General features: G+C 39.5%; 1 protein-coding gene and 1 long non-coding RNA gene across 2 annotated transcripts; both read left to right on the forward strand.

The window, feature by feature from the left end:
• The first annotated feature begins 512 nt into the window (after positions 1-512).
• LOC127782659 (uncharacterized) lies at positions 513-2,148 on the forward strand. The gene is made up of 2 exons (XR_008019216.1): positions 513-1,683; positions 1,816-2,148. It is a non-coding gene; the product is annotated as an uncharacterized LOC127782659 (long non-coding RNA).
• Positions 2,149-10,730: 8,582 nt separating this feature from the next.
• LOC127781707 (uncharacterized) lies at positions 10,731-11,652 on the forward strand. Its single transcript, XM_052308719.1, has 3 exons — positions 10,731-10,884; positions 10,984-11,121; positions 11,206-11,652. The coding sequence occupies exons 1-3, from the start codon at positions 10,780-10,782 to the stop codon at positions 11,320-11,322; spliced, it is 360 nt and encodes a 119-aa protein (XP_052164679.1). The 5' UTR covers positions 10,731-10,779; the 3' UTR covers positions 11,323-11,652.
• The last annotated feature ends 615 nt before the right edge of the window (positions 11,653-12,267 follow it).

Here is a 12,267-nt window from a genome sequence, read left to right on the forward strand (position 1 = left end):
CTCAACAATATGTGTGATTTAATTATCTTCCAAATTATGTAAATCAAGCAGAGTTACACATGCATGAAAACTAAGTTTCGAATTTGTCATAATAGTACAGAACTATGTTAAATGAAAGCTCTCTATATATCTGCATGTTCATATAAAGCTATATATGCAAGGAATTTTACTTTTTCATTAGTAGTATATGCATACATAAAAGATGTGATAGATAAAACATTAAACAATAAAATATTGAATAACCACAACAACCCAATCAAACAAGGAATAAATACGTGTCGACCAATGATTGAACCACACAATAAAAAACTATATCTAGCCGTCCCTCTCATAAATGCAAACGTAACATATCTTTAGGACAGATCAATCATCGTCCACACATTGAAATGTGGACCTAGTGACATCAATCAATCCGTGGATGGGTGTTGCCGACGGGATGCGCCAGTAATGACGGAAAGGCATTCGGAAAATATTTTTTTCTTTAGAAAGAACCCCATTCCCCACGGTAAAAAAAAGCTGACAACATGATATAGCATGATATTGTATCCTCTCCGGGATACGGCAGCGGCGGCCGGCCAAACCCTAAGCTAGAACAGCAGCCGTATATGGCATATCATGAGAAAAGCAGGAAAAGAGAGATATGGGGTAAAGGATTGATGAACCATGGTCTCTTCCCCCCCCTATATATAATGCTGCATCCACCAGGCTATGGTCACACACCACCAATCAATCAAAGCACACAGATCTGAGCTAGCTAGCGCCCACCTTTCTTCTCCCACTCCGGCGGCACATCTCCGCCGCCGGCCGGTCAGCCGGCAGCTAGTGGCTCTCTCGCTCCTATGTGGCTATGTCTGTCTACCTAATGGTTTTCTGTTTTCTTGGTTTTGGGTGGTGGCAGTTGACAGAAGAGAGTGAGCACACAGCGGCCAGACTGCATCGATCTATCAATCTTCCCTTCGACAGGATAGCTAGATAGAAAGAAAGAGAGGCCGTCGGCGGCCATGGAAGAGAGAGAGAGAGAGAGAGAGAGAGATGAAATGATGATGATGATACAGCTGCCGCTGCGTGCTCACTTCTCTTTCTGTCAGCTCTCCCTGCAGCATGCACGCTGCCACAGCCACACTCTCTCCATTATCTAACTGCTCCTTTAATTTCCTCTTCTCTCTCTCTCTCTCTGGACTCGCATCGATCTCCGATGAGATAAGAGCATGCTGCTGCTGCTGCAACGCGGTGGTGATAAAGCTAGGCAGCGCGGGACCTCGTCCTTATCTTGTACTGCAGGTTTGGGGGTGAGCCCTATACGTGCCATGAGCTCTCTGACCGAGGACAAGGAGGAGGAGGGAGGAGACGGCTTTGGAGACTCTTATTTTGGCATGAGCTACTATACATGGGCTTTGCCATAGTAGTAGTATACTCCTTTTGCTCTTCTCTGCTTTTGCAGGTTTTTGTCTTGGTTTCCCAGAGATCTGGGGGAGGACGACGACACTACTACAGCCAGCCAGCCTCGGGGGAATAAGCTAGGGAGCATCGCGCGTGACGATTTGATTAATTAACCTGTATAAATTCGAGTGCTAATTTGTCGTCTCAGCTCATCACGCGCGATTAATTAACCTCGAGTCGATGGGTTAATGATGCTGCTGGTGAGAAAATTACTGGCGGATCCCAAGATCTGCACGCCATATGGTACTTACCCGCTGTGTGTTCTTGCTGCTAGCTAGCTGCTAGCTGCTAGCTGCTTCTTTTTTACAACCTCTCTTGAGAAAGCTTCAAGCTTGTGTGTTTTTGTGCTATCATCTCATGTGCGCTGCTGCAAAGGGGGAGAAAGGACGGCCATGGCAGCAGCTAGCTAGCTGTGATTATTGGAGAAGGTTGATGTACACTGCAGATCTGGCAACCTGCGCACCTGCCCCAGAAGAGAGGAGAGCGTCAGTATAGCGGCTGGCCCAGATCTGGAAACTGCGCTGTAAACGTATGTATATTGGTTCGTACTTGTTGGCTTCGAGTTGGAGATCGATCGATCTGATCTTATATGTTGCTCTCATCGATTGATTTCTGTTGATAGAAGTTTCTTGAGGTTTTCTATTTGCCTATTTGTTGTGTACTGATTGTTCGAGTCTGAAAGTGGTTGCTTGATTCTAACTATGCCAACATTCATGTGCATGAGTTTTTTTTTCCTTTTTCAAATTTATTTTTGAGGAATAATGAGTTTTGCTGTTAATTAGTACTTATTTCTTTGGATGTTCTTCGCACATAAGCAGCTGCTTGTTATGTTAACAACTTAAGATGAATAAGATTCTTTACTGCGAAAAACAACCTGTTCTTGGTTTTAATGCTCTTTATTATAGACAACACTATATATGCACACAAATCCCTTTACCCGACCTATAGAGGACCGCAATATATATGCACAAATCAGCTGGGTGGGAGATTCTTATTTTATGAGATGAGATATGATCTTCTCAGTTACATGGTGATGATTATTTTCTGCGGATTTGTATGGTTTTTAATTTGTGTGGAGATTTAATTTCTAGCTAACCAATGTTTAATTAGGAACCCATAAGCAACCTTAGTTAATTTACACATGATGTTATTTTCGAAGCCAATTAAGATCAACCATCTATCTTTTTTGCTGCACACTAATTCAACTTTTCCGTAGGTTCTCTCCCCCAATCAAAGAGTTTTTCCAAAGGTTCTTTCCCCATTCAAAAGTAAATTAAGTAGGAAAGCAGGTGGTGGTGTTTATATATATCATGGGCAAATAAACTAGGGGATTTAATACCGGGAGTATAACATATATATTTGTAAAACTTAGCTTTTCTGACCATCCCTTTATTTCATATTGACCTTTAACCATCCTAATTTTCTAATGCAATAGGCATTTTTTTTGCATGTTCTTCAGAAAAAAGATGTATAAGTTCTGCTCATGGATTTAATTTCATGTGGTCCCTTGGTCCTGATTTATACCCCAACTTTACATCAGGGGTTGAGTAGAATTTTCATTTGTGTTCTATATACTCAAATTGGACACTTTATACGAGCTCCCACGTTAACCAGGAAATCTGGTCGTTGATCGTCTACACATATTTTCTTATTTCCATCTATACATATGTATTTTTTCAGTGCTATAACTGCTTTGCTCGAATTTGACCAAATAGTTTGAAGTCATTAAATATAGCATAGCTATTAATGTGAAGGTTTGCATCTACCAGCGCAATAAGTAATTTTCTATTTAACTCAGTTTCTCATTAATGTTAGTTGCTGAATAGACTTTTACATAAATCAATTGAGTGTTTAATTTTCTATAACTTCTAACAAATTAAAAACAATGAATGAAAAGTTTGTAAGATTTTTTTAGTATGTGCGGTAGTGCTGTAAAATACTACTTAAGCAACATATTGAGTCTAATTAATTGGGCTAATTGAGTACTTCGAAAGAGCTCTCACATGCATTAATAAAAAATAGATGTGGCCCTTTAATAGTTGGATTTATCATATATTGTGAACGTTGATAATATTAAGAATAAAGCGGTCTATTGAAAACATCATAGATTCTCTTTAGTTTCTACTACCATGAATGCTTTAGGATTAGTAATTCTTTAGAATCAATATATTAAATATAGAGTTACCTATCTTGGACCTTAATTTGTTAATTTAGTTTCGAAATTTAAATTCAATAATCAGAGTGTTGTAATTGACGTAGCTAGTCTCTTCTAATTCTAATCTAACTAATTTATTATATATATAATTAGAATTTAAATAATTATAATATAAAAAAAATAATAGCTCATGCAATGCCACGGGATGCTGACTAGTCATTATATATGAGCCACTTTTGTGGCCTACCCCTCCATCCCAAAAAGATCCAATCCTAACTACGAATCTGGACACATGCGTGTCTAGATTTGTAGCTAAAGTTTATCTTTTTTTTTAGACAGAAGTATATGCTAAATGTTCTGTGGCATTGTACCTGTCGTCCCGCTGTATGTAATCGCGTGTATGTGCCCCTGTGTGAACCTTGATTTAGAAGTACACTAGCAGTGTTCCTTTTGTACCTAGTCTTTCTGCAGTAGTGATTGCTCCATACAAATCAAATTCACATGATTGGATGATGAGTACAATATTTGTACAAATATTAAAGAGCAAATTTTGCAAAACAACAAAAATCTTGACAGAAACTATGACATAACTACATCGTATTAAAGCCACAGTACCATAAATTAAACTATAGATTAAACCCTGAATATATTATGACTATTTTTTCAGCCACACGGTACCGTAAAACTATATCTTTTAGCATCAGATTTTGTAGCAAAACTGCATATTTTGGAGGTTAGATCCCTGGCACTATTGTCCTGATATCTATATATTGTTCTGATAAAACTAGCACTTAATGTGTATAATTCTCTGATACTATGGCGTTTATCAGCTGCGCCTGTAGTTTGTATATGCGCATACACCATTTACAGAAATAATGTAGTTTTGGTTAATTTGATTTTATTCATAAATAATATACATACAGGAACCAACAGCAACACTATATATAATATATTTCTAAATGTAGCTAGCTAAATGCCTCTTATTTAGCCAAATTTCTTGGCTGTGTGCTCTATGACATAGATCGGGGATCATATAAACCATCATTTCCATTATTTGAAATATATACTTATTAAATGCCTTGAAACATACCAATTTCAAAGGGTTCCGATATCGTAGCATGTAGCTAGTGATTCGTACGTATACAGCAGTAAAATTGTCTTACGATCGAAGTTGAAATGTTGGTGCTGAATGCTCTTACACCTGAGACCGATCTCTCTGCTGTGTTTGGCAAATCTGTATTTTCTTGTTATTACTCTCAGCGTATAAAACGTTCTTAACAAATTGAGAAGTATATATGCACGATGATCTCTATGTATGCATCTGTATAAGCTTTATTAATTGTTCTTTCTCCGTTTCGTATTATAAGACGCTTTAACTTTTTTCTAGTCAAAATATATATTTTAATTTTAACCAAATTTATATTAAACTATAATAATATTTCTAACATAAAATAAACATAATAAAACTAATATATATATATATATATATATATATATATATATATATATATATATATATATATACACACACACACACACTGCTATATTTATCGATAAACATGATCAAACTTTAAAAGAATTGATTTAAATCAAAACGATTAAAATCAAAGAAAGTATCGGTCAATAAACTGGTTTTTGCTGCTACGTTAACCTGCTAACACTTTGCCGCAGTACAGATACCGATCGCCATGTGGATGTGGTCAGCATGCTAATAACACTTTGCAGCAGTACAGATATCGATCGCCATGTGTGGATCGATGTGTCTCGCTCGATCTCAGCTATCCATATGCCCCAACAACAGACAATCTGGCACGTGTTGGAAATTAAGTCTGGAGCTGGACATGTGGAGACAACTGAAAACTCTGAATGCATGAAACATGAGTCAGGATCACCTTTAATTTTTTGGTCCCTAGGAGTATGTAATGTGAATGAATGATTGAATGATTGACTGATTTCCACCATTTGTATGCAGACTTTTGTAATCAGAAGATAATATACAGTATGAGTAATTTGTAGACTAATAATATATACTACTAAACCATTGTTCTTTTGTTGCAATAGTGTGTAATATAAATTCGCAGCATGTTCTAGCTAGCAAAGTTACTAATACAAAAAAATTTGTTTCCCCTTATCAGTGAATATCCGCGTGTCTATATCAACGCATGCATCAGTCGTCCCATCACAAGACTCCAGGCGCATATAGACGATGTATCATCTATATGCCATAATTGCTGTGATCTTAACCCTACAAATTATTGTGCAGTGGGTACCGTACCATTTCATATTGGCAATCAATTGACCTTTTGATCGGGCATGAGTAGTGACAAGAAGCTGCCGCTGAAACTCTGTATTAATTGATCCTGGATCGATCCTATGTATGTAGCAGGATTATTTGTGCTGATTCTGCATCATGCATTAGCGTATCATATAGATGTCACAGTAGCATTACTGTTATGATCGATCTTTCTTATATAACGGAAATTAAATGGTTTAATTACATCTTTGATCTCGCCGATAGACATACGACCAAAGTATATATTATAATGATTAATGAAGCTTGCAAGTCTTCTGAACCCCATAAAATTATCAGACTTCAGAGATACATTCAGAGCATGTACTAAACGAAAGGGAAAATTTCTTTAGTACCCTTAAAATTTTAGCCGATCCCTTCTATGCCCCTGAATTTTCTTCACTCGCTTGTATACCTCTGAATTTTGATTTGGACCTCTTCCATACCCTTGCCGTCAATTGACCGCTAGTTGACAATTTAATAGGTATAGAAAAGTTAGTTTTGCCCTTCAATACGTGAGGAATATGTAGAAATTTGTAAACTATATTGTTGGAAGCATAGAAATTTATTGTGTGATTATAATATTCATAAGCTTGTTGTACATAGAAATTTTAATAAATATTAAAAAGTATGTGTAGCATTTTCTTTAAATCATAAACATAGTTTTGAAAAGCATTCCTATATAATATATAGGACAGGAAAAAAATATTGAACTACCATAAAAAATGCTACATATAATCTTTTAATAAGTAAATAAATATTAGTTTTTATGTCATTATGTAAAAAATAAACTTTGTCATGAATAAAACCTTGTACAATAAAATCATGAATATAATAGTCTTATATAACAAAATTATACACTTCCAACAATATAGCTAGTCTACAATATCCAGATTTCCTTCATGTGTAAGGGCAAAATGGTCATTTTCATACGAATTAAACATTCAACTAATGGAATGGGTATGAAAGGGATCAAAACCAAAATTCAGGGGCATACAAGGAAATGGACAAAACTCAGAGGGATAGAAGGGATTGGCTAAACATTCAGGGGTATAGAAGGAAATTTCTCTAAACGAAATGGGGATTCTCTACAGGAGGACAATGATAAGGAACTAGGTCCCGATCTTCTGATATATATTGATAACTCTCGATTAAATGGCGGAAACTTGACACACATGATCCAGCTTCCGATCAATATAATTCGAACCCTACAATCAAAGCACCACGTCTCCTTTGGTTATCAACTGTGCCCTGCCCAGTTGACCTCATCGAGAAGACTAATCCCTACATGCGAATCGAAGAACACGAGTAAGAACAAGGTAGATTATTGCAACTCGATTGCATATGAATTATTAAGCACTCGAATTTGGGGTTCCACAAACCGAACAAGCGACAAAAACTGCAATGCCAGAAATAATCTAAGCAAAACCCGACTTGAAACTATGATGGCTACTGAATAAATATGATTAGGGATGTCCTAGGGTTTACCTAGGGCACCACCCCCTTGGGCTTAGCCCATGATACAATTACAAGGCCCAAAGCCAAATCAGACTCAGACTGAATGAAGTATGTGGCTTGTTTTGCAGATTCCCAATGGCTGAGAAGAAATTCTGATGTGGGACCAAAACCATCTGAAAGTAGACTTCATAAAATTTTCAACAAGTACTCGTGAGCCCTAAGATTCATTCTAGATCGGTGGTTAGGTCCGTTTAAAGTTGATACTGTTAGGAGGCCCGAATCCGAATCCAAAACGTGCAGACCTTCATCTGTTACCTTTTGTAGACTAAAAGTGACGTGGTGAGGTAGGAGTAAATTTGGGGAAGATCTTGGTTTGTTCCCCAGTCAACTTTTTTTTGATCATCCAAGCACTTTGTTATCCATCACTCCTTTCCTTCATCAATCAAGTATTTCTACGAACGAGAACACATGAAACTCATAGTGCAATAACGTTTGTTCAAATATATAGCACATAAATCTCGCATATAGATCATGCACACATTTGGTGTATAAATATAAGGTATGCATGGTCATATCTGAGCTAGTAATATCCTCATTAGACAACGATCTTCAAAGATACTAGCAAAATACTCATGTGTTGCACCAGACTCATTATAGTATTAGATAAGTTGATTAAAACTAAATCATTGATCTCAAGTTCTGAATATTGATGATAGGACAAACAGTATGTTGTATAGTGCATATGCATAAAGCAAATAAAGCTTCTCACTTTAAGTATGTTGATCAAGAATGATAGGCCCATAAGATAGGTGATAGTCCTCACTTGTCAGATAGATAGGGGTGGCATAACAACCACCACCACAAGCATCTTTTAAGATAGTATATATATATATATATATATATATATATATATATATATATATATATAGAGTTTTCCCTTTAATATATATGTTTCTTTCTAATCCGTCACTCTAGTGTCTACCAGCCACAAAATGATCTAATTCTGTTGTATATTTTCATTTGCAAAATTGTTTTTCCTAGTTCAGCTCTGCTTACCTTTTGAAGGAATATGGTTTTGTACTGTTTGATCTTTTGTTTCAGACAATGTATGAAGGATTTTGTATCCCTTGAACCTTGTCTTTAATCTTTATTATGAATATTGAGTTTTTCTTTAAAAAAAGACCACAAAATGGAGTCTAAAAGGTAGTACTAGCCAATTGAGATTTGTCCAAAAAGACCATAAAATGGAGTCGATACATATTTAGTGAAAAATCTAAAAACTATTGTAGGATTAAAAAGTGGACGTCTGAGATTTATCCACATCATCTTGAGTAAACCCACTTTTAGATCCTACGGTAGTTTACATATTTTCCATGTGATTTGTATTACGTATTTTCTCTATATTTTGTAAGTACTAGCAAAATGCCTGTTACAACAGGCGAAGGAAATTTTAATTGTTTGGATAAAATAAAATTTTAATCATGCACACATTTTGTATATGCGTGAATGATATTGTTATCAGCGTAATGTATACATTTTTATAAAATGAAAAAAAAAGAAAATGGTAGTATAGGGTGAATCTACCATCACTATAATCTAGACAGGTGGGATCATAGGTCAGTCATCCCTCCTCTCCCCCAACCATTTCATGTGTATTTCCTCCACACCTTTTATTAGGAGAAGACATTGCAGAATGTTGTTTTGGCTATTTTTAAAATGCCAAAACTCATGTGTCTTTTTCCGCTTCCTAAGCACCAGCATCCTTAAAAGGTTGTATTTGGGTTATTTTCCTTTTTCATTTCATCTAAATTCCATGATTTTTGCCTTCACTGATATTCTAAAGTTTTCTTGCCGAAGGCTCTCCTCCAAATTCAAGTATCTATTCCTTTATTCAAATACTCCTTCCTTAAAGCAATACCGTCAAAAAAAAAGTCACTTTAAACTTCCATTTCCGAAAATAAAGCAAAAACCCACATGTTCATAGAGTCCATGAACTACATGTTAAAATTTATCTTCAAATCCTAAATAGCCTCCAAACAAATTCTTTTGCATTGCATCCCTTTTAGATTCTATTAAAATCATCCCCTCCAAATTTTCAGAAAACTATTCTATTTCTTTTGGGCCGAAATCCCTTCAACCGGTCATCCTTCTTTTCCTCTCTACCACCTTTTCTCCCTCCTGGGTCGATTCCATCCCCTTGATTTCTAGGCCCTTTAGGCCTTCTCTCCCTTACACGGCCTAGCCAGGATGTGGCCCAGCTGATCCAACCATCTCCTTCCTTCCAGAGGGCCCATGTGGCACGTGTTAGCACGTCGTTGCCGCCCCTGCTCCCTGGATGATGGAAGGTTCGGGACGAATCATTGAACTACAAGGGCACTGCCGCCGTTTTGCCGAGTCAAGAGGAACCACCACCGTGTCGTGCTCCTCCTCCTCCTCCACTACTTCTACTGCCTCCCTTGCTCTAGCCCGTTGCCATGCCTATTGCCACTACAAACCGTGGGCAAGACGTTTCGCCATGGGAGCACCGCCTCCTAGTGCTTCCTCTATCGCCCATCATTTCCGTCGCCGACCTCAGCTGCTGCGTCATCCCACCGACGTCAGCAAGCCATCGCCATCAAGCCCAGCCACCATGGTCGGCCAATCTCAAGACGATGCCCCGCGCCTCCTTCTCCAACCAGTCATTGCGGTCGCCTTTCTTCATCAACATCCACGCTCCCATCTCCCTCCACTGCACCCGAGCTTCAAGCTTGAGCTCTGCCATACCGAGCTACCGTCTCGTCGGAGTGATATCCTTCCCTAGAGCGTATCTCGCCACCAGCATCTTCACACTTGAGCGAGTCTGTTTTCCCCATTTTCCCCTTCTCTCCCACCTCACATCAAGCCACCCTGGAGTTTTCTCTCTCCTGCCGGTGCTCCCAACTCTTCCCTCGCTCCCCACGCTAGCTGCCACCTTCCTCCATCGGGCCATGTTCAGGATCACGTCAATGCGCCGCCGTTGTTGCTGTTATACCACCGGATGCTGACACCATTCATCCGCTCTTCCTCTGCTTGCTCGGCCTGAACCGAGGAAGAAGAAGAGGAACGTACGCAGCCAGGTGTGGGGACGTCGCCACTGCTTCGTCCGATCACGTCCTAACTCGGACGACGAACCAAAATTGCGTGTGACAATAGGAAAGATACAAAATTTTGAAGCAGTTAAGATAAGATATACGGGTGCAGCCATGCGGCCTAATCTGTGTCCTCTGATTTCGTAGCAAACCTGATTTGGGCCGCAGCCTCGGGCCGAGAGCACGAGCCCACGGAGAGTTCGGCCCAGTACATTCTATAGGCCGATCGACGTGGCAGACCCGAGCCCAATACGGCCCACCTGCTCCTTCCCTTTCCCCTCCCCCAAGCGAAAGCCGCAAACAAATCCTACCCCCCACCACCGCGGCCGATGTCCACCCTCTCCCCGGACGGCGACTCCGACTACGGCGGCGGCGAAGCAGCCGGAGCAGTGATGGCCGACGTCCTCTCCAAGGGCCGGGAAGCCTGCTACAAGGTGAGCGACCCACCCCCTGAGAAAACCCTACCTCCACCGCCGCGCTCGTTTACTGATGATGATGGAGGCGACGCTTGTCTTGCTCCCTCCAAACCCTAGGCCCGGGACGCCTTCTACACGTGCGTGGAGAAGCACGCGGACAAGAAGCCCACCGAGATCGCCACCATGGGGCTCCTCTACCCCGCCGACTGCAAGAAGTCCCGCGCCAACTTCGTCAACAGCTGCCGCCCCTCCTGGGTAAGACGCGGGCGATCCGACCCCTTTTCACGATTCGCGTCGTTCTCTTGATTTTTTTTTTCTGACATTGGTTTCCTTGGGCAGGTGAAGCACTTCGACCGGCAGTACTCCGCCAAGAAGCGGGTGCAGCGGCTGCTCGACGGCGGCGACGACCGCCGGGGCCCCATCTCGCTCCCCCAGCCGTACACGTTCAAGCAATAGGTAGCTAGCTCCGCTGCTGGTTCCGTCCCTCGGTACCGAGCTGAATTACATCTTTGCGTCGGAGACTGGATGCGGCAGTATTTGTTTCAGATTTGGTGGTGTTAAGATGGAAGGCATATGCCTCTGCTTTCTAGTACGTTGGTAGGAATTGTGAATGGATGAGAAAGAACTTGCCTATGACTTTTATCGCAATCAAGATCTTGTTGTGGTAGTGTTTATATCTTTGTTGCAATACATTGGTACTGTCCATAATCCTCACTATAATTTCTGCTCTTTGATGCTTTATTTCAACGGGCAAAGTTTAGAAGCAAAGATAAATGGTTCGATCAAGCTGCATGTTGGCCTCGTTTTCTCATTATCATCTTGGTGCTGTTGTCATCCACATAAATGATAATAGTATGGTTAATACATACTCGTAATGTTTCATGTTTGCTGTGTGAGTTCCAAAGTGTGGCTTCAGTAGTCTCATTCGTAATATTTCTCTTATATGATAAAATATAATTAGTAACCTTGTCTTAGTATGTGATAATTCGAAATTTGAAATACTGAATTGATACCAATGATATGCCACTGTTTTGTGTTATCAAATCAACATCTCATTAAGTAATTCACATATAATTTTGTTAAACTGTAAGATACAGTTATTGTTGAACGCACATGTGTTTTTTGGTTCATATTTTGAGAAAAAATGCTTAAGTATGCAATGTGGATTTCACCTATGCCTAGTAAACTGTTGAATGCATCAAAACATCGAGTGTTAGCTCTTGTTGTGATTTTCCTTGGGTCCTATGGACAGATTTTGTTAAGTCAAAATAGACCACTTTGATCATCCATCAAAATTCTACACTGACTTTCATTGGATCGTACTAGGAGATGATTTGAGCATTATTTGACTGTTTGCAACCTCTTATTGCTTTATGCTGTAAATTCCTTGGATGTGTAGTC

This window comes from Oryza glaberrima, chromosome 8, assembly GCF_000147395.1.
Source record: "Oryza glaberrima chromosome 8, OglaRS2, whole genome shotgun sequence".
Classification (NCBI taxonomy): domain Eukaryota; kingdom Viridiplantae; phylum Streptophyta; class Magnoliopsida; order Poales; family Poaceae; genus Oryza; species Oryza glaberrima.

Coding starts and splice junctions, on each gene's coding strand:
- LOC127781707 (XM_052308719.1), top strand. CDS start 10,780: ATGTCCACCCTCTCCCCGGACGGCGACTCCGACTACGGCGGCGGCGAA. Junction 10,885..10,983: donor GCCGGGAAGCCTGCTACAAG/GTGAGCGACCCA, acceptor TCCAAACCCTAG/GCCCGGGACGCCTTCTACAC. Junction 11,122..11,205: donor ACAGCTGCCGCCCCTCCTGG/GTAAGACGCGGG, acceptor TTCCTTGGGCAG/GTGAAGCACTTCGACCGGCA.